The sequence below is a fragment of the Colius striatus genome, chromosome 24 (assembly GCF_028858725.1).
Source record: "Colius striatus isolate bColStr4 chromosome 24, bColStr4.1.hap1, whole genome shotgun sequence".
Lineage (NCBI taxonomy): Eukaryota > Metazoa > Chordata > Aves > Coliiformes > Coliidae > Colius > Colius striatus.
Window position 1 is genome coordinate 1,942,024 of NC_084782.1, and position 22,452 is coordinate 1,964,475.

At 61.4% G+C, this 22,452-nt stretch overlaps 1 protein-coding gene across 2 annotated transcripts; it reads left to right on the top strand.

The window, feature by feature from the left end:
• Positions 1-647: 647 nt before the first annotated feature.
• On the top strand, positions 648-22,002 carry ASAP3 (ArfGAP with SH3 domain, ankyrin repeat and PH domain 3). 2 transcript variants are annotated; one of them, XM_062014685.1, is made up of 26 exons: positions 648-885; positions 4,999-5,071; positions 5,439-5,584; positions 7,673-7,747; positions 8,052-8,101; positions 8,327-8,453; positions 10,513-10,598; positions 11,328-11,403; positions 11,550-11,636; positions 11,895-12,004; positions 12,936-13,005; positions 13,962-14,049; positions 14,679-14,727; positions 14,805-14,971; positions 15,086-15,219; positions 15,934-16,028; positions 16,282-16,462; positions 17,629-17,714; positions 17,827-17,942; positions 18,037-18,104; positions 18,247-18,354; positions 18,461-18,707; positions 18,833-19,112; positions 19,594-19,729; positions 19,846-19,968; positions 21,197-22,002. In XM_062014685.1, exons 1-26 carry the CDS (start codon positions 763-765, stop codon positions 21,269-21,271), a joined length of 2,976 nt encoding a protein of 991 aa, XP_061870669.1. In that variant the 5' UTR covers positions 648-762; the 3' UTR covers positions 21,272-22,002. The 2 variants fall into 2 exon arrangements, with proteins under 2 accessions (XP_061870669.1, XP_061870670.1); XM_062014686.1 differs by lacking the exons at positions 4,999-5,071; positions 5,439-5,584.
• Positions 22,003-22,452: the final 450 nt, after the last annotated feature.

The window sequence follows — 22,452 nt, forward strand, 5'->3', positions numbered from 1 at the left end:
TCGGGGGGGGGCTGAGCTTCCCCCTTCCCTCTGGGAAATGCAAATAACCAGGGAATGAGCCACCAAACCCCATCTCCCCCGAGCCTGCGGGGCCGGGACGAGGCGAGGGGAGGCGGCTGCAGGGAGCGATGAGCCGAGGGCTCCGGGACATCCTCGCTGCCCGACGCCACGCAGCAAAGGCGCTGTGGGGGCGACCCCCAGTTAAACCAGTGCTCTAGGGGGGGTAGGGACTGGGTTTCATCCCAAACCATCCCCGCGGGATTTGCGTGGCCAGGTTGAGCTCCGGGTGAGGTTTCTGTCCATCCCCCTGGTGCGGGGCTGGGATGGAGCTGCCGGTTCCCGTCACCCATCTGCGGGGGGGTCGCACCCTGGTGGGTGCTGGGTCACCGGGGAGAGGCTGGGGAAGGGGGTGCGGGTGCACAGAGACCCCCGCGTTACCCCCTTCCCTTCCCGGGGGGTGTCACTCATGGGATGTGTCACCGGGGGGCGGGGGGGTGTATTACCGGGAGGGGTGTCACAGGGCTTGGGGGGTCACCAGGGGAGGGGGACACCACGATGACACCGAGACGCTTCGCCTTTAAGGGGCGGGCGGGGTTTCCCACGTGATGGCAACGGGGAGGGGGCGGGCGAGGGGAGGGGAGGGGACGGAGCAGCTCCCGGCGCCGGTCCCGGTTGTCCCGGTCCCGGTTGTCCCGGTCCCGGGGCGCTGAGCCGGGCCCAGCCGGTACCCCTCCGGTACCCTCCCCGGGTGCTCCCTGCACCATGCCCGAGCAGCTGAGCGTGGCCGAGTTCCTGGCCGTCACCGTCGAGGATCTGAGCTCCCCGGCCGCCACCTTCGCCTCCAAGATGCAGAAGTGCCGGGGGGCTGTGGGGGCTTTGGAAGAGGTGAGGAGGGGTCGGAGGGAGAAGTGAAAGGGGGGTCTGTGGAGGAGCTGGAGGGGGTCAGGGGGGTCTAGAGGGAGTGAAGGGAGGCTCTGGAGAGGGTTAAGGGGGATGGGACCAGGGGGCGTCGGGCTGCTCTCCTCGCCTGGGAGCACCCGCCACATCCCTGGCACCCACAGCTGCTGGACCCCCCAACCCGGGGGGGAACTTCTCTTCTTTGGGCTGCTAGGTTAGGTCCATCTTTTCTCCCTGAGACCCCCCGAGAGGAACCTGGCAGCCTAAACAATTGCTTTGGGACCCTCGGGCTGGGATTTGCCTCCTCTGAGCAGACTCAGTGTGAACTTTTCCTGGGGCCAAAAAGTGTAGAAATGCACAAAACTCTTCTTTAAAAGTTTTGTCTCCCATCTCCAGATGCCTCCCGGGGCCCGGAGCATCCCCCCTGGGCCCGGAGCATCCCCCCAGGGCCCGGAGCATCCCCTCGGGGCCGGGACATCACACCCGGGGACCGGAGCATCCTCCCCCGGGGCCGGGCAGAGCATCAGCCCTACGGCTTCGGTCACTACCGAGTTCTTTGGCTGGAGCCAGCCCTGCTGCGATGTGATGTTCCTAGAGGGATGGGGGGTCCCTCTACCATTAAAGCCAGGGGTGTATTTTTAACCTCGCCCCCCGGCAGCGTTTTCGGGAGGGGCGGAGGTGACGGGATGCCTCGGTTCCCCTTGTCCCGCTTCGCAATAAAGGCGGTTTCCAGCTGGTCCCGTGGCTTTTGCCAAGTCCTCGTAGCGAAGGAATGGCTTTGAAGGGGAGCCAGGGCTGGGAAGGGGAGGAGGAGGAGGAGGAGGAGCGGGGGGAAGAGCGCGGGGCCCCAGGTGCCGGAGCTGCCGGGGGCAGCGGGATGGGGCGGCCCCGCGCCGGGGCTGCAGCGCTGGAGCATCCCGGTGCCCATCAGCCCGGGCTGCCCGCTGCCAGGGACCTTCCCCCCGGGCCAGGAGGGAGCAGCAGGAGCTTCGTTTGTCTGTGGGGAAGGGTGTTGTGGGGAGTGAGGGGGCAGCTCTGTAGGATTTGGCCAGGAGCGTGGCTGAGAGCTGGGAGCCTGATCACCGTGGTGTGTGTGTGCCATAGGGGGTATGGGGCTGATCCCCCCATCCCACTGGGGGTTGTGGGGTGATGTTGTGGAGGCCAAAGCAATGGCAGGCCTTTGGTATCCCCAAAAGGGGGGACTCCATCCAGCCCTACATCACCTGCTGGGTCCTGAGGGGGTGACAGGGGCAGGGGAGGGCTGGGGAGTGGGGGAGACTCTGAGCAAACCAAGCCTTGGTCTTCCCCATCACCACCCCAGATCCTGAGCAGGGGCTCAGTGAGTGAGGGTCTTGCTCCAGTGGCTGCTGGATGGGAAGGGGTGACTGTGTCCCACCAGGTCCCCAAGACCCCAGTGCACCCCTCTGGGAGCCAGTCCCTGCTGGGGGGACAGGAGAGATGTGGGGGAGCAGAGTAAGGGCCAGAGGCTGATGCTTATGGTTGAGAAAACATCCTGGTGTTGGCTGCAGCTGCCCTGTGCCTCAGTTTCCCCTCTCTCCCATCCCTTGGGGCTTGTGTGATTCCAGAGCCCTTGGGGCTGCTGCAGAGGCAGCACCTGAGGTGTCTGTGGTGGGCTGGAGGTCAGATCCAGTGGCTGGTGCTCAGGGCTGGGTGCTGTGTGTGTGTCACAGGGGACTGGGTGTCTGTGGGCCAGAGCAGGGTGACATGGCAGAGGTGTTGGAGCTGCCAGTCAGCTCCTGTGTGAGGGCTGTGTCCTGCCACACTCTGCCCTTTGTACCCAGCTCAGTGCCAAGGCCCAGCCTGCCCTGGCACCACCTCAGCCCTGGCACGAGCCACAAGCAGAAGAATGGCCCCCATTGAGCATCCTGCCAGGGCTGGGAGGGGGTGGCAGGGGCTGTGAGCCTGGGTGGCCGTGGTGCAGGTGCAGCCCCATCACTCCCCTCCTCCCTCCATCCCTTCAGGGAATCCCTCATGCTCCAGTGCCCTCAGTTTCCCCTGGCTGGGAGCCCTTCTCTCCACACTGGGCTGGGGGTGATGGGGATGTGGGGGGCTCCAGACCCTGCCCCTCACTCTGGGAGGACTGTCCCTGTGCAGACAAGGCCTGGGACCCAAGCAGCCAGCTTGGTTCAACAGGGATGCTGCTGGTGCCCACAGCCAGGGTGGCACTGGGCAGTGATTCCCACTGCATTTGCCACCCCCCATTTACCATTCCCACCCCCATTTACTGTTCCCCACCACTCAGTTCACAGATCCCTTCCCCAAAGCCCCATGTGACCATCCTCAGATCATCCCCAGCCCCTGTGTCCAGCCTCCTACAGCCCTGAGCTGGCACCAGGGTGAGCTGTTCTGTCCCAGACCTTCAGAGCAGCTCCTTCCCTCTCTTGCACCATGCCTCATGCACCCAGAGCATCTCATGCTGCCTTTCCCCTTCCTGAGGTCTGTGAGTGAGCCTGGGGTGTCCAGGCATCCAGCCCTGCCATCCCCCTCAAGGCAGGCTCCAGACAGCCTCAGGCACCCACGTTTGGTGCAGAGAGGGGATATGGGGGGGCTGTGGAGCTCCCCAAGCTCCTCCCCATTGTAGATGCATTGCAAGACCTCTCTGGGTAGGGGCTTTGGCCCCAGCCTCAGCCCCATCCCCTCCCCGCTGCCTCATCCCAGCCAAAGCTCCTTGTCCTTGTCCAAGGAGGAGAGCCTGGGAGAGGGGTGTTGGAGCCAGGCTGACCCCACTGTCAGGAAATCAGCCTTGACATCAGCCTGAAAACCTTTGGCCAGAGCTTGAGCTGCAGAGACAGAGAGAGAGAGAGGCAGAGAGAGCCTCTTTATTGTAATTCCTCAGCGGTTTCATCCCTGCCCTGCTTGCTGTTCACGCCCTCTAAATATTTCCAGCCTGTTATCATGCCTCTGGTACCTGCAGCCAAGACACCCTTAACCCTTTCCTGAGAGCTGGGGCTGGTGGGGGTTTGGCTGCAATGCTCTGGGGGTGGGTGGCTGTTGGGGTTGGGTTTGTCCTGATGGTCTATGGGGGGTGGGTAGGGAAGGATGGAGTGAGGGAAGCAGGCTGGGGAGGAGGGGTGAGTGCAGGATGGGGCTGGAGCATGAGTCTGATGAGGAAGAGCTGAGGGAAGGGGGGTGTTGAGTCTGGAGAAGAGGAGGCTGAGGGGAGACAGGAGCATTCTCTGACACTCCCTGACAGGAGGCTGCAGGGAGCTGGGGGTCAGGCTCTGCTCCCAAGTGACAGGACAAGAGGAAAGGGGCTGGAGTTGCCCCAGGGGAGCTTGAGGTTGGAGCTGAGGCAGAACTGTTTCCCTGAGAGGGGTGTCAGCCCCTGTGCCAGGCTGCCCAGGGAGCTGGGGGAGTGCCCAGCCCTGGAGGGATCCCAAAGCCCTGGAGCTGAGGTGCTGAGGGCTGTGGGTCAGTGCTGGGCTGGGCAGGGTGAGGGCAGGGCTGGGACTGCAGCAGCTTCAAGGGCTTTAACAACCCAAATGATTCTGTGATAATTGGGACTGGGGGGCCCATGGCCAAGGTCCTGCATGAACTGGGCAGGGCTTGTGGAAAGCCACATCCCCAGTTGTGGGGTTGATGTGTTATAGGTCTCCATCTGGCATTGCTGGGAGGTGGGTCCCAGTTTTGGCTCTGCCATGGTCCCTCCTGCCATGCTCAGCCCTGAGCGTGGGGACAGGCTACTGTGTTCAGGCTTTGTGATGTTTCATCCCCTCCATGGTTGAAACAGCCCCTGCAAGAGCCAGGGAGGCATTTTCCATGCTTGCTGGGATCCAAGGAGGTGCTGGGTGTGCTGGCCAAGCCTCTCACCCCCTGCTGCCACCTTCCTCAAACCCGTGGGCAACCAAAGCCCTGCCCTGCAGGCAAAGCCCATGGAGCAGAGCCAGGCTTGAGGCTGAGGCTCTGGCATCCCTGGGATCCCTCCAGCTCCTCTCCCAGCCCTGGGAGCTTGGCTGCTGCCCCACACATCTGCATGGCAGAGCAGCCCCTTCCCCAGGGCCAGCTGAGCTGGGGGGATGGTGGCCACTCTTGGCAGAGCTGACGAGCTCCCTTTGTTTTCTGTCTCACTTTGCTCTGCAGAGCCTGGATGGGGACCAAGCTGTGCTCCAGAGGATCAGGAAATATGTGAAAGCCATTCACAGCTCTGGGCTCAGTGAGTTGTGCTTCCAGAGGTGATGGGCATCCCCTGGCTGCCAGGGGCTGGGATGAGCCTGTGTGTCACTGCCACTGCTCACATCTGTGCTGGGGGGATGCAGATGGATGGTGATGGCCAGCACTGGGGGGAACTGGGTGCTTCTCAGCCTGGCAATGTCACAGGGTGCCAAAAACTGTCTTAAAAAGCTCTCAAAAGGGAACCTGAGGAGTGTAGGGAGGGTGTTTAGGGTGTCCTGCAGCACAAACAGCCCAGCTCTGCTACAGCAGCATGGGAGGTGGGTGGTGGGACCTCACGGTGTGACCATGCCCAGGGATGGAGTGCTGCAGAGCCACCCCATGTCCCTCACTGCTGTGTCCCTGCCCAGCCCATGTGGAGAATGAGGAGCAGTACAGTGAGGCCCTGGAGAACTTTGGCAACAACCACCTGTCCCAGAACAACCACGAGCTCTCCACTGGCTTCCTCAACCTGGCCGTCTTCACCCGCGAGGTCACGGCGCTCTTCAAGAACCTGGTGAGCTGCCCCTCAGCCCCCCCCAGAGCCACCCAGTGCTTTGGCTTGGAGAAAACCTTTGAGACCTTGAGTCCAACCCCTCCCCTCCTGCTGCTGAGGCTGGGGGGAGGCTTTAACCAGCTGGGAGGGGGGAACTGAGGGGTTCCCGGTGTCTCCTGTGCAACCTCAGGCTGTTCTCTGCATCCAGCTTGTGCCAAAATCTCCATCATCCAGCTGGATTTGGAGAAACCACGTGGTGCAGCCTCTTTTCCTCCAGTTTGGCTGCTCTCCTCCACAGGCAGCAATCCCCAGCCCCCATCCCACAGTCTCCCAGTGCTCCCAGTCCATCCTCTCGCTCCTTCCCAGCTCCACCAGCTCCAGGATTCAATGGGCAGTTAAAGCTGTTGGTTTCTCTTTCCCCTCCCCTCCTTTTCTTTCCTTCTCTTGTGTGTGTATTTTCCTCTCCCCTCTCACATCAGTTCCATCTCTGCTCTCTCTTGCCAAGAAGGAAATCAAAGCCACTTGGAGCTGCTCAGCGGGGCCGTGGGGAGCAGCCGGGCAGCGCCTTGGCTGGAGCTGCCTCCTGCAGGGAGCTGGGGCTGGGGGGGTCCCCTGCTGCTGTCCCCCCTCTCCAATCCCTTTTATATCCACCCCCCCCACCCCCCCCAAGGGGTGGTTTTGTTTGCTGGAGATTGATTTCTGCTGCCCTTCCCCCAGCAAGGATTTCACATCCTCTCCCAGTTACCCCAGTCTGGGCCTCTCTGCTCCTCCCTTTCCCCAGCCCAGCTGGCCCAGCCCAGACCCCCACATTTTTGGGGGGGGGCTTTGTGGGGATCATCCCCATGGAGGGTTTGGGACCCTCCCTGACCCTCCCATCCCCCCTTGTGCCTTGGAGCTCAGTTTGCTGCTGGGGAAGCAAAACCTTTGGGAGCCTTGGAGAGCAAGCTGGGTGCAGTGGGAGGTCCCACGTGGGTGCTCTCCCAGCACTGAAATGGGGTGATGCTGCCCCACAGGGTGCATGGAGGGGTGCCAGGACCCCAGTGAGCTCCTGCCTCCCCCTCAGTGCCAACCCCAAACCCTGGAGAAGGGGGAACTTCTAGGGAAGCCCCTTTGATATTAGTGGGGAGGCTCTTTGTGGGGGGTTGTGAGGGGACTGGTGGGTACTGGGGGGACTGGTGGGATCAGTGGGTGCTGTGGGGGACTGGTGGCATCAGTGGGGGCTATGAGGGGACTGGTGGCATTGCTGGGGACTGTGGGGGTACTGGTGGCATTGCTGGGTGCTGGAGGGGACTGGTGGCATCCCTGGGTGCTCTGGGGAGACTGGTGGCATCAGTGGGGGCTGTGGGGGGACTGATGGCATCAGTAGGAGCTGTGGGGGACTGGTGGCATTGCTGGGTACTGGGGGAACTGGTGGTATCACTGGGGGCTGTGGGGAGACTGGTGGCATTGCTGGGTACTAGGGGGACTGGTGGCATCAGTGGGGGCTGTGGGGAGACTGGTGGCATTGCTGGGTACTGGGGGAACTGGTGGCATCCCTGGGGGCTGTGGGGAGACTGGTGGCATTACTGGATGCTGGAGGGGACTGGTGGCATTGCTGGGTGCTGAGGGGGGACTGGTGGCATTGCTGGGTGCTGAGGGGGGACTGGTGGCATTACTGGATGCTGGAGGGGACTGGTGGCATTACTGGATGCTGGAGGGGACTGGTGGCATTGCTGGGTGCTGGAGGGGACTGGTGGCATTGCTGGGTGCTGGAGGGGACTGGTGGCATCCCTGGGGGCTGTAGGGGACCGGTGGCATCGCTGGGTGCTGGGGGGAGGCTGGGTCAGGGACAGGGTGGCGATGGAGGGGAACAGCTTTGGTTTTGGCAGCCAGGGTGCTGCTGTGGTTTGTGGGAAGGGCCCCACGTCACACATCTTGCAGCCAGCTCCAGCAAGCCCCAGCCTGCCCCTGCCTGCATCCAGCCCCCATTCCAACCTCTTTAACCCTTCAGAGGGCAGCAACAGAGCACTGAGAGGGGTCCCCAACAGCAGGAAGGAGCTGGGGCTGCAGCTCCTTGTCCTGCCCTGAGGTGGGGACCCCGTGGGGTAACCTCATCTCCATCCTTTGCAGGTGCAGAACCTCAACAACATCGTGTCCTTCCCCCTGGACAGTCTGCTGAAGGGGCAGCTGAGGGACGGCCGCCTGGTGAGTCCCTTCCCCTGCAGCCCTGTGCCCAGCTCTGGGTCACCCCTTTGGGGGTGTATTGCAGCGAGACCCTTGTGTTGCTGGCCAGGAGAAGAAAGGAGCAAGTACCTGGGGCTGGAAGGCAGCAGTGAGGGCAAGGAGTGACAGGAACAAGGGCTGAGGAGCTGGTGGGGACATCCCTTGTCCCCAGGGAGCAGGGCAGGGTGCAGTGGTGCAGAGCAAAGCCCTCCAGCACTTCAGTGCTACCAGATCTTTCAGCTCCCCTGTGACAGCTGCCATCCCCTCTCTTTTTCTATTGCCACAGGACTCCAAGAAGCAGATTGAAAAGGCCTGGAAGGATTATGAGACCAAAGTGTAAGGAACCTGCTGCCTCAGCCCAAATCCCCCTTAATCCCCCTGAGCACTGAGGGGTTTTGTCTCAGGGCTGCAGCCGGGCACCCGGCGATGCCACTTTGCCACGGGGCAGGCTCCAGTCCAGCCTTCCCCCAGCTGGAGGGGCTGGAAATGTTTGTCCTCATCCCATTCCCCCCCGTAGCCCACCCCATGGGACACATCCCCAACCGCTGCCCTGTGCCACAGGGGGAAGCTGGAGAAGGAGAAGGAGCGAGGGCGCTGGGCAGGGCCGGTCCCGGCAGAGCCGCCCGTGCCCGAGGGCAGCGAGGACGGGCAGAGGGAGCGGCGGCTCTTCCAGCTGCACATGTGTGAGGTACAGCCTGGCCTGGGGTAACAGGGACCTGGGGGGACACGGGGGGACAGTTGTGCTCAGAGCTGCCTGGGCATGTCATACAGTCACTGAGTGGTTTGGGTTGTAAAGCTCTTGAAGCTGCTGCAGTGCCAGCCCTGCCCTCACCCTGCCCAGCCCAGCACTGACCCACAGCCTCAGCACCTCAGCTCCATGGCTTTGGGATCCCTCCAGGGCTGGGCACTCCCCCAGCTCCCTGGGCAGCCTGGCACAGGGGCTGACACCCCTCTGAGGGAAACAGTTCTGCCTCAGCTCCAGCCTCAACCTCCCCTGGGACAACTCCAGCCCCTTTCCTCTTGTCCTGTCACTGTTACTGGGGAGCAGAACCCGACCCCCAGCTGCCTGCAGCCTCCTGTCAGGGACTGTCAGAGAGTGCTGCTGGCTCCCCTCAGCCTCCTCTTCTCCAGGGCACCCCCAGCAATGAGGGGACCCAGGTGTCCTGTATCCAGATACCCCACAAACCTCTTTAGAGTGACACAGGGCAGGGGACAAGTCCCCAGTGAGTTGTCCTGGGTGCCTTCCCAAGCACTGAAAGGCCAGGCAGCAGCACCAGAGCCTGGCACAGCCCTGTGCCCCCACCCCCCTGGCACTGGGGAGGGGGTGTGAGGAGATGCCTGAGGGGCTGAGCCTTGGCTGGATGAGTCATAGCCCTGAATGGCACCACTGTGAAATGAATAACAGCCTGAGGAGCCATGGCCTGAGTGCTGCTGGCACCCTGTGAGAGGGGGCTGTGTGGTGGTGGGCACGTGTGTGTGCTGATGGGCATGTGTGTGTGTGTGTGTCAGTGGGCACAAAAGCTGCTGCTTTCCCAGGGAGCCAGTCTGCAGATTGTAAGGGGCAACTCCTTTTGGGGGTTGCCCAGTGCTGGGGCAGCTGTGTGGCATAGAGGTGGCTGGTGTCTGCTGCTTCCTCATCTGATTTCAGCCCCAGGTGATGGGGGGATTTGTGTCTCCCCATGAGAACCATCTCACACCCCTCCCCAGGTGCTGTGGGGTGAGAGGGTGCAGCTGGACCTGGTCCTGGGCTATACTGGGAGCACTGCTTTGCTCCTGTAGCACCATCCTGTGACACTGTCATCCCTGAGGTGTGGGTGCCAGGGCAGGGAGGTCCCATGGGAGCCAGGCATCCATGCCCTTTCCCAGCTGGGCTGCAGTTGGTGCTGAGCAGCCCAGGACTCCAGCTTGGATGCTCTAGTTTGCACAGAGCAATTTAAGAACCCTCCCCAGCCCAGGTGACCCCTCACTGGGCAGCAATGCCCAGGGCACCAGGAGACCCCATCCCAGGAGCTCCATGGTGCTTCCTCTCCACAGCAAGCTCCTGAAGCTCAGGCTGCCCTGCCTTTCCCTTCCCTTCCCTTCCCTTCCCTTCCCTTCCCTTCCCTTCCCTTCCCTCACCTCCCATTCCAAACTATCCTCCCACAGCTGTGCCAGCCTCCAGAGGAGCTCTCAGGGAGAAAATCTCTTCCTCCCCTCCTTGTTCCCAAGACCCAGTGTCTATAGCTCTGTGCCTGCAGCTGATGGATGGGTTTGCTGCAACTCCCTGTGCCCCAGGACACCTCTGTGAGCCCTGCAGCTCCCTGGGGCTGAGCTGCTTCAGGCACTCACTGCTCCAAACCTGGGGTTTGTCTTTTTCTTTGGGAGCAAAAGGGTCACACCTTAAAGACCATCTCTGCTGGGGTTTCATTTTGGTTGCATTTCCTTCATGAGCTGCCTGGGCTTTGGGTTATTTATTAACTCCAGAAGGAAGGAGCAGCAGGAGGAGTGTGTTTGGCTGCAAACCCCAGGGCTTGCCTCACTCCTTGAACTCCTTGGAGGACTTCCAGAGGCAGGTTTTCTGAGGGTGGTCCCCAGTGAGCTGCCTTCAAGTCCAACATCATGACTGGACTTGTTGAAAGCCAGCCAATGTTTTAACCCTCCTCCCTGTGCCAGGAAGAGAAGTGAGAGCCAGGCAGGGAATTTCCTCTGGGATCCTCTCAGCCAGTCCTTGTCTCCAGCACCTAACAGGCTGTCTTCTCTTCCTCTAGTACCTGCTGAAAGCCAATGAGTCTCAGATGAAGCAGGGCCCAGATTTCCTGCAGAGCCTCATCAAGTTTTTCCATGCTCAGCACAAGTAGGTGCCACCCAAACCAAGGTGATTCACCCCTGGGGTCAGTTGTCACCTGTGGGAGGTCACCCTGGGCTCTGAGGGCACCTTCTTATCTCCATGAAGCTGTTGGGCAGAGCCCATCTCTCTCCAGTTGGATCTGGGGAGCTGAAATGTGCTTCATTGGCTGGAGGAGCTGTAACCATGTCTGTAGGGGGTGGGGGAAGGGGGTTGGATTGGGATGAGGATGATGATTTGGTTTCTGGATGGATTTCCAGGGATGAGTTCAGCTGAGCAGCTCTGTGGGGCTCCCAATGAGGGGTTTGGACTCCCCTCACCTTCCCAAGTGCTCCCTGAGGCTGGAGGGGCATTGTGGGGGTGTTTTGGCATCTCCTCTGTCTGCTAAGTAGGGAAACTGAGGCAGGGAGGGGACAAACACCTTGGCCAAGAGTGTGCCCTCACCTGGGGCTGGGGCTGTGACCCCCCAGGTCAGCTCCCCAGTGAAATGAGCTTGGATTGAACAATAGGCCAGTCCTGCATCCCAAACACCCTGAATATTTGGGCCATCCAGACCCCATGGGCTGGGCTTGGCCTTTGGTGGGATTTCTCCAGGTCCCAGTAGCATGGGAACCACCAGAGCAGCTTCCCAGGGAGAGTTGTTGTAGTCTCCTGCCACGTTTTCTCTTTAAAAAAACCCTCTTTTTTTCCCCTCCATCCTCTCTTTCTGCATCTTAATCACATGGAATAAATGCCCAGTTTCTTCCAAGATGGCTGGAAGGCTGCCCAGAACCTCTATCCCTTCATTGAGAAGCTGGCTGTGTCCCTGCACGCGGTGAGTCCCCCAGGCTGCCATCACACACGTGTCCCCCCCATGCCACCCACCATCAGATGTGTCCCTCCCCATGCCACCCCTCCCATGCCAGCCCCTGAGAATGCCCAAGCTCAGCACAGGGTGAGGGGACCTGTCTCCCTTTGTAGCTGCACCAAGCCCAGGAGGAGGAGGTGAAGCAGCTCATGCAGACCCGTGATTCCCTCCGCAGCATCCTGCAGCTGGACAGCAAAGAGGTGAGACCCTCACTGGGATGGGCAGGAGAGTGCTGGGTGCTCAGGAGGGGTTTAGCCAGGGGTTGGGGAGCTGTGGACCAAAGGGGATAGAGCAGGAGACCTGGGGGATGCTGGGAGGGAATGGTAGAGGGGATCCCTCAGCATGATGGAGAATGCACCCATAAGGCTGAGGTCCCCTGGGAGCAGCAGCCACCTCTGTGCCTCTCACTTTGCCTTCTAACTCCTGGGTTTTTTTATCTCCCTCCATGGTGAGCTCAGGAAAACCTGAGCAGGAAGAACTCAGGCAGTGGGTACAGCATCCACCAGCACCAAGGGAACAAGCAGTATGGGACAGAGAAGTCGGGCTTTCTCTACAAGAAGAGCGATGGGTGAGGATTGGTGTCATTTCCCCAGAGAGCTCCCAGCCCCAGAGCTGTGGAACTGCCTGGGGGAGGCTTATCACAGAGTCCCAGCATGGTGGGGGCTGGAAGGGCCCTGCAGAGCCCATCCAGCCCAACCCCCTGCTACAGCAGGTTCCCCTCACTCAGGGAGCACAGGAATGTGTCCAGGTGGGGTTGGAAACCTCCTGAGAAGGAGCCTCCACACCCTCCCTGGTTTTTGGTTGCTGTTAGACAGGTCTTTGGGTACAACAGGGACCTGTCTGGTCTTAAGCATCTATCCATGCTTGGAGAGTGGGATTTTTGCCCTCCAGGCTGGAGAAGACCTGGGAGCTGGTGCTCAGGAGCTGGGGGAGGTTTGGAGGTGGCTCAGGGGACCTTCCCCTGCCACACTTTGGGGTCATCATCCCAGTTCTTGTGTGAAGGCACCTGGGAGGCTCTGATGGCCAGGATGCTTCTCCTGGGCCCAGTGGCTGGTGCTGGGTGGGTGAAGTGTCCTCAGATGTGGGTCTCCAGGAAGAGCCACCCAATGCCAAGTTCACCTTGGAGAGCTGTGAGCTGGGTGGCTGATGGGAGAGGATCCTTCTCTCTCAGGGGTGGAGGGAGAAAGGATGCTGGTGGGATCATCCAGGGTGAAAAGCAAGCATCTTAGACCCCCAAAGAGGAGCTCTTCACCTTCTTGGTGGACCTCTGGGTGATGGGCACCAGCTTTTGTGCTTTGCTGAGCTGAGGTTACCAGATCCACGGTGCTCTTGGCCACTGTGACCAGATGTTTTGTGCTCTGTGGAGTGAAGAACAACCCCACATCCAGAAAGCCATCAGGCATCTGCTGAGGGCTGCTGGGGATGGGCTTGGAGGAGGATGGTTGTGGGCCATCAGAGATGTGCTTTGTGTCCTCACTCCTCCTCTTCCTCCTCCTCAGGATCCGCAAAGTGTGGCAGAAGAGGAAGTGTGGGGTGAAGTACGGCTGTCTGACCATCTCCCACAGCACGGTGAGGACAGGGCGAGGCTGCAGCCCCTGAAGCCTCCCTCTGAGCCTTCATCTCCAGGGGATTTCAGGTTTAGTTTTGCCCCAAACTGCTCACAGATCTACCTGGCTTAATGTTTAGCACAAGGGCTAAATGGGATCTCTCCTGTTGGAGGCGTTGGTGGGTTTGGTGGGGGCAGTGAGATGGGCACTGAGGCTCCAGAGAAGCCAAAGAGGCTGTCTCAGAGTCCTCTTCTCCTACAAAGGGTTGGAGAGGGTCCAACTCACCTTCTTATCCCTCAGAGCCATCTGAGGAGGGCTGTTGTCCCACCAGAGCTGCCATCACTTAGTATCATAGAGTCAGAGAATCATTTTGGATAGAAAAGCCCTTGAAGCTGCTGCAGTCCCAGCCCTGCCCTCACCCTGCCCAGCCCAGCACTGACCCACAGCCCTCAGCACCTCAGCCCCACGGCTTTGGGATCCCTCCAGGGCTGGGCACTCCCCCAGCTCCCTGGGCAGCCTGGCACAGGGGCTGACACCCCTCTCAGGGAAACAGTTCTGCCTCAGCTCCAACCTCAACCTCCCCTGGGGCAGCTTGAGCCTGTTTCTTCACGTTCTGTCACTTGAGAGCAGAGTCTGACCCCAGCTCCCTGCAGCCTCCTGTCAGAGAGTGCTGCTGTCTCCCCTCAGCCTCCTCTTCTCCAGGCTCAACACCCCCATTCCCTCAGCCCCTCCCCAGCCCCTTGTGCTCCAGCCCCTTCCCCAGCTCTGTGCCCGGCTCTGGCCACGCTGCAGCCCCTCAGTGTCCCTGTGGCAGTGAGTGAGGGGCCCAGCACTGACACAGCCCTGGAGCTGCAGCCTCCCCAGGGCCCAGCACAGGGGACAATCCCTGCCCTGCTCCTGCTGGCCACTCTGGCTTGGTGATGCCCACCCCAGCCCTTCCCAGTGCCCTCACCTCCCTGTCCTCCTCCCACCCCACAGATAAACCGGCCCCCAGTGAAGTTGAACCTTCTCACCTGCCAAGTGCGGCCTCACGCTGAGGAGAAGAAATGCTTCGACCTGGTGACACGTGAGTACCCTGGATGGGATGGCATGGCATGGCATGGCATAGGATGAGATGAGATGGGATGGGATGGGATAGCATGGGATGGGATGGCATGGCATGGCATGGGATGGGGTGGGATGGCATGGGATGGGATGGAATGGCATGGCATGGCATGGGGTGAGATGGGATGGGATAGGGTGGGATGGGATGGGGTGGGATGGGATGGCATGGCATGGGATGAGATGGCATGGGATGGCATGGCATGGGATGGGATGGGATGGGATGGCATGGCATGGGATGAGATAGCATGGGATGGGATGGCATGGCATGGCATGGCATGGCATGGCATGGCATGGCATGGCATGGGAACCCCCTTTTTGATGGGCAGCATCCCAAGGGGAGTTTTCCCAGCAGCTCATTGCCAACCCTGCCACGGCACCCTTTGCCCTTTTAGCCTTCCTCTGGGCATCTCTTCATTACAGAGGAAGGACCAACCTCTGTGGGGGGCTCAAGACACAAAGAGGTTGTGACGGGGTGATGGAAGAGTGATGTGCAGAGTGGTTCCTTCAGAGTAGTTTCAGCTCTTTCTTGCTATCTTGGGCTTCCTCAAATCCACCCTCTCACTCTCTTTCTCCCTCTCCCCATCCCTGCAGACAACAGGACCTATCACTTCCAAGCAGAGGATGAGCAGGAGTGTGTTGTGTAAGTGCAGCCTGGCCCCACTCCTCATGGTGCTTCCTCCCCCTCCTCCTCCTCCTGACGGGCTCCCTCTTGCCCAGGTGGGTCTCAGTGCTGCAGAACAGCAAAGATGAAGCCCTCAGCAATGCCTTCAAGGGGGATGGGGATGGCACAGGGCCGGGCAGCATGCAGGAGCTCACCAGGCTGCTCATCGCCGAGGTGAAGAACATGCCAGGAAACAAGCAGTGCTGTGACTGCGGGGCCCCGGGTACGTCAGGGCTGGATGTGCCCCCTCTCCCCTCTGTGTGGGTTGGTGATCCTGGGGTTGGGGTTTGCAGCATCCTTTGGGCTTGATGCTGAGCCTCACACTGTTCCCCTGCAGATCCCACGTGGCTCTCCACCAACCTGGGCATCCTGACGTGCATCGAGTGCTCCGGCATCCATCGAGAGCTGGGGGTTCATTATTCCCGCATCCAGTCCCTCACCCTGGATGTCCTCAGCACCTCTGAGCTGCTGGTGAGCTGCTCCCTGAGCCCAGAGATCTCATGGTCACCAGGAATCACCCTCTGTAGCTCCTGGACTTTCTGAGAAGTTCATCCTTTTTCCTCCATCTCACCTCTGGCCAGTTGGTTCCAGTGCTCATAGAATCCCAGCATGGGGGGGGTGAAGGGCCCTGCAGGGCTCATCCAGCCCCTGGTCAAGCAGGTTCCCCTCGCTCAGGGGGCACAGGAATGTGTCCAAGTGGGGTTGGAAACCTCCTGAGAAGGAGCCTCCACACCCTCCCTGGGCAGCCTGGGCCAGGGCTCCCTCACCTCAGCACCAAAGCAGCTTCTCCTCCTGTTCCAGTAGAACTTTTTGTGTTCTAGCTCATGTCCTGTCACTGGCCACCACAGAAAAGTGTCCCCCAAGCTGCTGACACCCACCCTTTATGTGCTAATCAGTGTTGCTGAGGTTCCCCCTGAGCTCAGCCTTCTCCAGGCTGAACAGCCCCAGGTCTCTGTCCCCAGCAGCACAGGGTGGTTGTCTGGGCAAGTGGGGGGATGCTGGCAGCCCCCAAGGTTTTCTCCCTTTTTAAAGCAGACTTCCCCTGCCAGGAAAGAGCATCATCCTGGGGGAGATGCTGCTCTGGGAAGGTCCTGGGTGGATCTGGTGGATTCCTTCCCTCTGCCTCCAGGGATGAGGATCTGGCAGGGCCAGGAGGGCTCATCTCTGGTCCCTCTCTCGCTGCAGCTCTCCGTCAACATCGGGAACACGCGCTTTAACGAGGTGATGGAGGCCACACTGCCCACCCAGGACAGCCCCAAGCCCTCAGCTGGCAGCGATATGTGAGTTGGCCACTGGCCAGGGGGCTCAGAGGGGCTGGCAGGAGGAGGAGGAAGAGGAGGGAGGAGTGGGCTTCATCCCCATCGCTCAGAGACAGCCCAGGAGCGGGACGGGGGCCGATCCCGGTGTTGTCACTTGGATTTTGGGGAAGTTTCCCCCTGCTCCTGAAGCTTTAGGAGGAGGCAGGAGCCCAGGGTGGCTCTGGGGTGGTGGGGGCTGGTCTCTGAGCTGCTGGCAGCAGCTCCCCTCCCGCAGGGCTGCCCGCAAGGAGTTCATCGTGGCCAAGTACATGGAGCGGCGTTTCGTGCAGAGGAGCGGCCGTGCCGAGCCGCACCGGCTCTGGGAAGCCATCCGTGCCCGGGACCTGCCCGCCCTGCTGCAGGCCTTTGCTGAGGGCCACGACCTGGCCAAGCCCCTGGCCAGCCCCGAGGGGCAGGTGAGCCCCAGCCTAACCCCTCTGCCTGAAGCCTGGTGGGTTTTCCCTCACTGCGTGCTCAGACTCGGGGGTTTCCTGGCCTCTGGGGGGAGATGTGCCCTTGGGAAGATGGGCAGCCTCAGGTTCAGCTCTCTTCTCCATTCTTGGTGGGGAGGAGGAGATCCTCAGGTCCAGCTCTCTCCTTGTCCTGGAGAAATGAGCAGCCTTAGGTGCAGCTGTCCCCTCATCCTGAGAGATATGATCATCCTCAGGTCCAGCTCTCCCCTTGAACTGGGAAAGATGAGCACTCTCAGGTCTGTCTCTCCTCTCCCCTCCATCTCATGGGAGCTGAGCATCCTCAGGTCCAGCTGTCTCCTCCATTCTTGGTGGAGTTGAAGCATCCTCAGGTCCAGCTTCTCCCCTTGTCCTGGGAGACATGAACAACCTCAGGTCCAGCTCTCTCCTCCATTCTTGATGGAGTTGAAGCATCCTCAGGTCCAGCTTCTCCCCTTGTCCTGGGAAAGATGAGCACTCTCAGGTCCATCTCTCCTCTCCCCTCCATCTCATGGGAGCTGAGCATCCTCAGGTCCAGCTCTCTCCTCCATTCTTGATGGAGTTGAAGCATCCTCAGGTCCAACTTCTCCCCTTGTCCTGGGAAAGATGAGCACTCTCAGGTCCATCTCTCCTCTCCCCTCCATCTCATGGGAGCTGAGCATCCTCAGGTCTAGCTCTCTCCTCCATTCTTGGTGGGGTTGAAGCATCCTCAGGTCCAGCTTCTCCCCTTGTCCTGAGAGACATCAACATCCTCAGGTCCAGCTCTCTCCTCCATTCTTGGTGGAGTTGAAGCATCCTCAGGTCCAGCTTCTCCCCTTGTCCTGGGAGACATGAATATCCTCAGGTCCAGCTCTCCCCTTGTCCTGAGAGACCTGAACATCCTCAGCTCCAGCTCTCCCCTTGTCCTGGGAGACATGAACAACCCCAGGTCCAGCTCTCTTCTTGGTTGGGATGAAGCATCCTTGTGTCCAGCTCTCCTTTCCCCTTGTCCTGAGCATCCTCAGCTCCAACTCTCTCCTTTCCATCTTGGGGGATATGAAGCATCCTCAAGTCCACCTTTCATCTCTCCATCTCATGGGAGCTGAGCATCCTCAGGTTGAGCTCTCCTCCTCCTTCCCCCCATCTCGTGGCAGGACCCAGGTGAGCTGGCTCTGCACATGGCCGTGCGCCACGCCGACAGATCCTCCCTTCCTCTGGTGGACTTCATCATCCAGAATGGGTATGTCCCTGGTGCTTGGGGTGTCCCCTGCCTGCTCCCCAGGGAGAGGAGGCTGCAGGAGCTTGAGGGGTGTGAGGTTTGGGTGCTTTTGAGCCCTGATTTCCCTGCACAGGGGGACACTGGACCGGGTGACGGCGGATGGCAACACGGCTTTGCACTACAGCGCGCTCTACAACCAGCCCAACTGCCTCAAGCTGCTCCTGAAGGGCAAAGCTGCCTTCACCACAGGTACAGGGCTGGAAAAGGGGCTTTTGGGGGCTCTTGATGGGAGGGGAGCTGTGAGGCTGTAACCTGCATCTGGCCCCTTTCATCCCCTGAGCAGTGAATGCAGCTGGTGAGACGGCTCTGGATGTGGCGAGGAGGCTGAAGCACACGGAGTGTGAGGAGCTGGTAGGTCAGAGGGAGGGATGGGGGACGTGCTTGGGCTAGGGAGAGGGGACCAAAGTGCCAGGGAAAGGCTGGCATGGAGGCAGAGGGCTGCCAGGACTTGTCTCCCCCATGCTGAGCCCCCTCAAACCTGCCCATATGGCAGCTGGAGCAGGCACAGGCGGGGAAGCTCTCCCTGCAGATCCACCTCGACTACGACTGGGAGCCCTCCCAGGAATTCCCCTACGACAGCGAGGACGAGCTGGAGGAGAAGGTACCCGTGGGATGGTGTGAGGGGGAGACCCCAAGGCCCCATGGAGGAGGCTGTGGGGGTGCAGACCCCACAATAGCCCTGGAGCTGAGTCTCTGCCCCCTCCCAGGTCAGCCCTCTCCAGCGCTCCTTCAAGGGCACATCACCACTGGCCACCAGCCCCCCTGCCCCTGCTTGCCCCCAGAGCCGCTGGAGCTGCATGGGGATGGACATCACCAACAAGACCTACGAGAGCATCCTGGTGCCCTCCCGCCCCACACCCCGCCGGGCCCACAGCGAGGAGATCCCCCCTCCCCTGCCCCTCAAAAACCCCACACGGGGTGGGTCTCGCCCCAAACCCACTCTGAGCCCCACTGGTGAGTCCTGTGGGGGCTGTGAGTGTCACCCACAGTTGGGGCTGTCCCTTCACCCACACACCACTGGGGTTATTGTCCCCATGCCACGTGTGTCCCCCCTCATCCCATGTGTGTGTCTCCCCCAGAGCTTCCCCGGCAGACATCGGAGCCACATTTCCCCACAGCAGCCGAGACCCCGGCTCCCCGTGGCCTCTCCTCTGCCAGCAGTGTGGGGGCCCTGGATGGCACCTGTGGGCACGTGGCCAGTGCCCCCCGCAGCCCCCCCGAGAGCCGGCGGGCAGCCTACTGGGAGACACGCTCAGAGACAGAGAGCAGCGGCGCCCGGCGAGGGCAGGAGCTGAGCCCCCTCCCCGGGCAGCCCCCGACGGGCAGCGCAGCCCCTGACATCCCCCCGGTCAAATTTGGGTAGGGAACCCCCCCATAGCTCAGGCTGGGGGTGTGCTGGGAGGGAGGGGGGGTCTGCAGGAGTGCTGGTGGGTCAGCTTCAAGCCCTGCTGGGTCTGGGGAGGTGGGGGGCAAAGGGGTTCCTGCTATGAGTGGGGGTCCCTGAGGCTTTGGGATGTGGGGGTGGGGAAAGGGCAGTTGTGGGGGTGTTGGGTTGTCCCTAGAGAAGGTGACAAAGGTGATTTGGGGGTGTCACCAAGAACCCCCTGCAAGCTCCAAAGATGGTTTGTGTCTCTTTTTGGAGGCTGTGGTGGGATGGGCTCGTTTGAGGGTGGGTGCTGAGGGGGGGGGCATCCAGGGGGCTGCGGGGGAACCCCGGTCCTGTGTGTCTCATCAGAGACCCCTGAGCCCACAGAGACCTCACAGGAAAGGGGATGGGGATGGAGAGGGGGGGATGGCACCAGCAGAGAAGGGGTGACACTGTCCCTGCTGTCCCTGGCAGCTCCGAGAGCACCCGCTCGTACCGACGCATCAGCGGCGCCGTGGGCAAGGCTGGGGGGTCCCTGTCCCCCCAGAGCCCCGAGGAGCCTGTGCCCAACAAGGTGCCCCCCATGCCCGTGCCCAGGAGATTTGCTCCGGTAGGTGCTGTGCCTGGGGGAGGTGGGGTCACCCTCTGCATCCTTACCCCAGGAGGGGTGTCACATCCCTTGGGGAGGGGTCTGTCCCCCCCTCGCTCACCCCTGTGCTGGGGCAGGCCAAGGGGAAGCAGAAGCGGGTGAAGGCGCTGGCAGACTGCAGAGGGGACAAGGCCCGAGAGCTGACCTTCTCCAAGGGTGAGGTGATCGTGGTGACAAGGGAGGAGGATGAGCAGAGCTGGGTGAGTGGCAGCATGGCACAGACGAGTGCTGGGCACCAGCCCTGGGCCCTGGCACACAAGCGTTGGGGTTGGCAAAGCCCCTGAAGCTGCTGCAGTCCCAGCCCTGCCCTCACCCTGCCCAGCCCAGCACTGACCCCTGGCCCTCAGCACCTCAGCTCCACGGCTTTGGGGACTTTGTCCAGTTTCCCTCCCCCCAGCTCTCTGCTGGAGGGTGCTGAGTGCTGGAGGGGGCTGGAGGGATCTGAGTGCTGGAGGGGGCTGGAAGGGGCTGGAAGGGGCTGGAAGGGGCTGGGTGCTGGAGGGGTCTGAGTGCTGGAGGGTGCTGGAAGGGGCTGGAAGGGGCTGGGTGCTGGAGGGGTCTGAGTGCTGGAGGGATCTGAGTGCTGGAGGGGTCTGAGTGCTGGAGGGGGCTGGAAGGGGCTGGAAGGGGCTGGGCGCTGGAGGGATCTGAGTGCTGGAGGGTGCTGGAAGGGGCTGGAAGGGGCTGGGTGCTGGAGGGGTCTGAGTGCTGGAGGGTGCTGGAGGGAGCTGGGTGCTGGAAGGGGCTGGAAGGGGCTGGGTGCTGGAAGGGTCTGAATGTTGGAGGGTGCTGGAGGGGTCTGAGTGCTGGAGGGGGCTGAGTTCTGGAGGGTGCTGGAAGGGGCTGGGTGCTGAAGAGGGCTGGGTGCTGGAGGGGGCTGGAGGGGTCTGAGTGCTAGAGAGTGCTGGAGGGTGCTGGAGGGGTCTGAATGTTGGAGGGTGCTGGAGGGGTCTGAGTGCTGGAGGGTGCTGGAGGGGTCTGAATGTTGGAGGGTGCTGGAGGGGTCTGAGTGCTGGAGGGGGCTGAGTGCTGGAGGGTGCTGGAAGGGGCTGGGTGCTGAAGAGGGCTGGGTGCTGGAGGGGGCTGGAGGGGTCTGAGTGCTAGAGAGTGCTGGAGGGTGCTGGAGGGGTCTGAGTGCTGGAGGGGGCTGGAGGGGTCTGAGTGCTGGAGGGTGCTGGAGGGGGCTGGGTGCTGGAAGGGGCTGGGTGCTGGAGGGGGCTAGAGGAGTCTGAGTGCTGGAGGGTGCTGGGTGCTCGCAGGGGCCATGGGTGGGTGATCCCTGCCCCATCCTGCATGGGTCAGGGCTGCTGGAAGGGCTCCTGGTGATGTGTCACCACAGCTTTGCCACTCTGCATCCCCCTGGGAATTGGGATCCCAGCCTGAGATGGGTCTCCCACCCCCCCTGACCCCCACTTTCTGCCCCCCCAGGTTGGCTTCATCGAGGGTGATGGCTCCCGTACCGGGGTCTTCCCCTCCAGTTTCGTCCACCTCTTGCACGACTGATGGGGTCTCAGTGGCCCCTTTTATCCCAGGACCTCAGCAGCTCCAGGCCACGTGCCTAGGACCCTTCCATGGCACCACACAGCCTGGCTGGACACAGCCCTCCATGGTTGGGGGGGCTCAGAGACACCCCCCCCACACCTTTCTGGGAAGACTGTCCATGGGCAGCAGCTGCAAGGCAGAGACCTGACACACTCACTGCAGCAGTGACAAGAGGTTTCAGTGCCGTCCCCACTGTGTCCCTCTGTCCTCCTGTCCCTGCCATGGACTCTGCAAGGACCTGGGGATGGGGAACCTGCATGTGGTGCCTCCCCCCTATACTGGGGAACCCCTCCAAGACTGGAGAGCAGCCATGTACCCCCCAACCCCCCCATACCCCAATTGTGGAGCCTTTGGGAGGGGCAGAGAGTAGGAAAAGGCTTTTAGGGACCTTGGGGGCTAGAGGGGTCTCTGCCAACCACCCCCCCCCCCCAGCCTCTGGGGGCTGCTGGGGCTGGGGGCTGCTTCAAAGCTCCCCTAAAACTGGTAATGAAACACCATTCCCTGCTTGGGGGGTGGTCAAGGGGCATTGCAGAGCCCCCCACCCCGTCCCTCCCCTGGGGTGGGTGCTGGATCACCACCCCAGCCCAAGAGGATTTTGCAGCTTTTTTCTGGGACCAATGTCCCCCCCACGTGCCTGTCCCTCAGGAGCTACTTGCCCACTCCCCCTCCTTGTCCCCTCTCCCCCTCCTCGTTTGTGTGTCAAATGTTTCATCTCAAAAAACAGGCTTTTTGTATTTTTAATGCTTTCTGTCTGTGGTTTCTAATCACAGCCCCTGTGGGCACGGGGTGGGGGGCACAGCCCCTCCTCAGGGCTGCCAGTCCCCATCCCTCCCCACTTGGGACATATGTCCTGAAGGCTGTTGAGGGTCTCTGTGACCTCTTAGGACCATGCCCCTAAACTTCAGGGGTGCTGTGCCCCCTGGCATGGCCCTCACCCATCCCATGCCATCTGGGGCTATAAGCACCCAGGAGGGATCCAGCCCCATGTGAGATGCTCACCCTACAGCCACCCACTTGCAGCAAGGACAAGGAGGGGGTGGCACACTGACTGTCACCCCCTCATCCCACCCCCTGTGCCCCTTGAGCCTGGGGTCAGCATCCCCCCTACAGTGCCCATGGTGCCCGCTGCTGCTGCCCCGCCC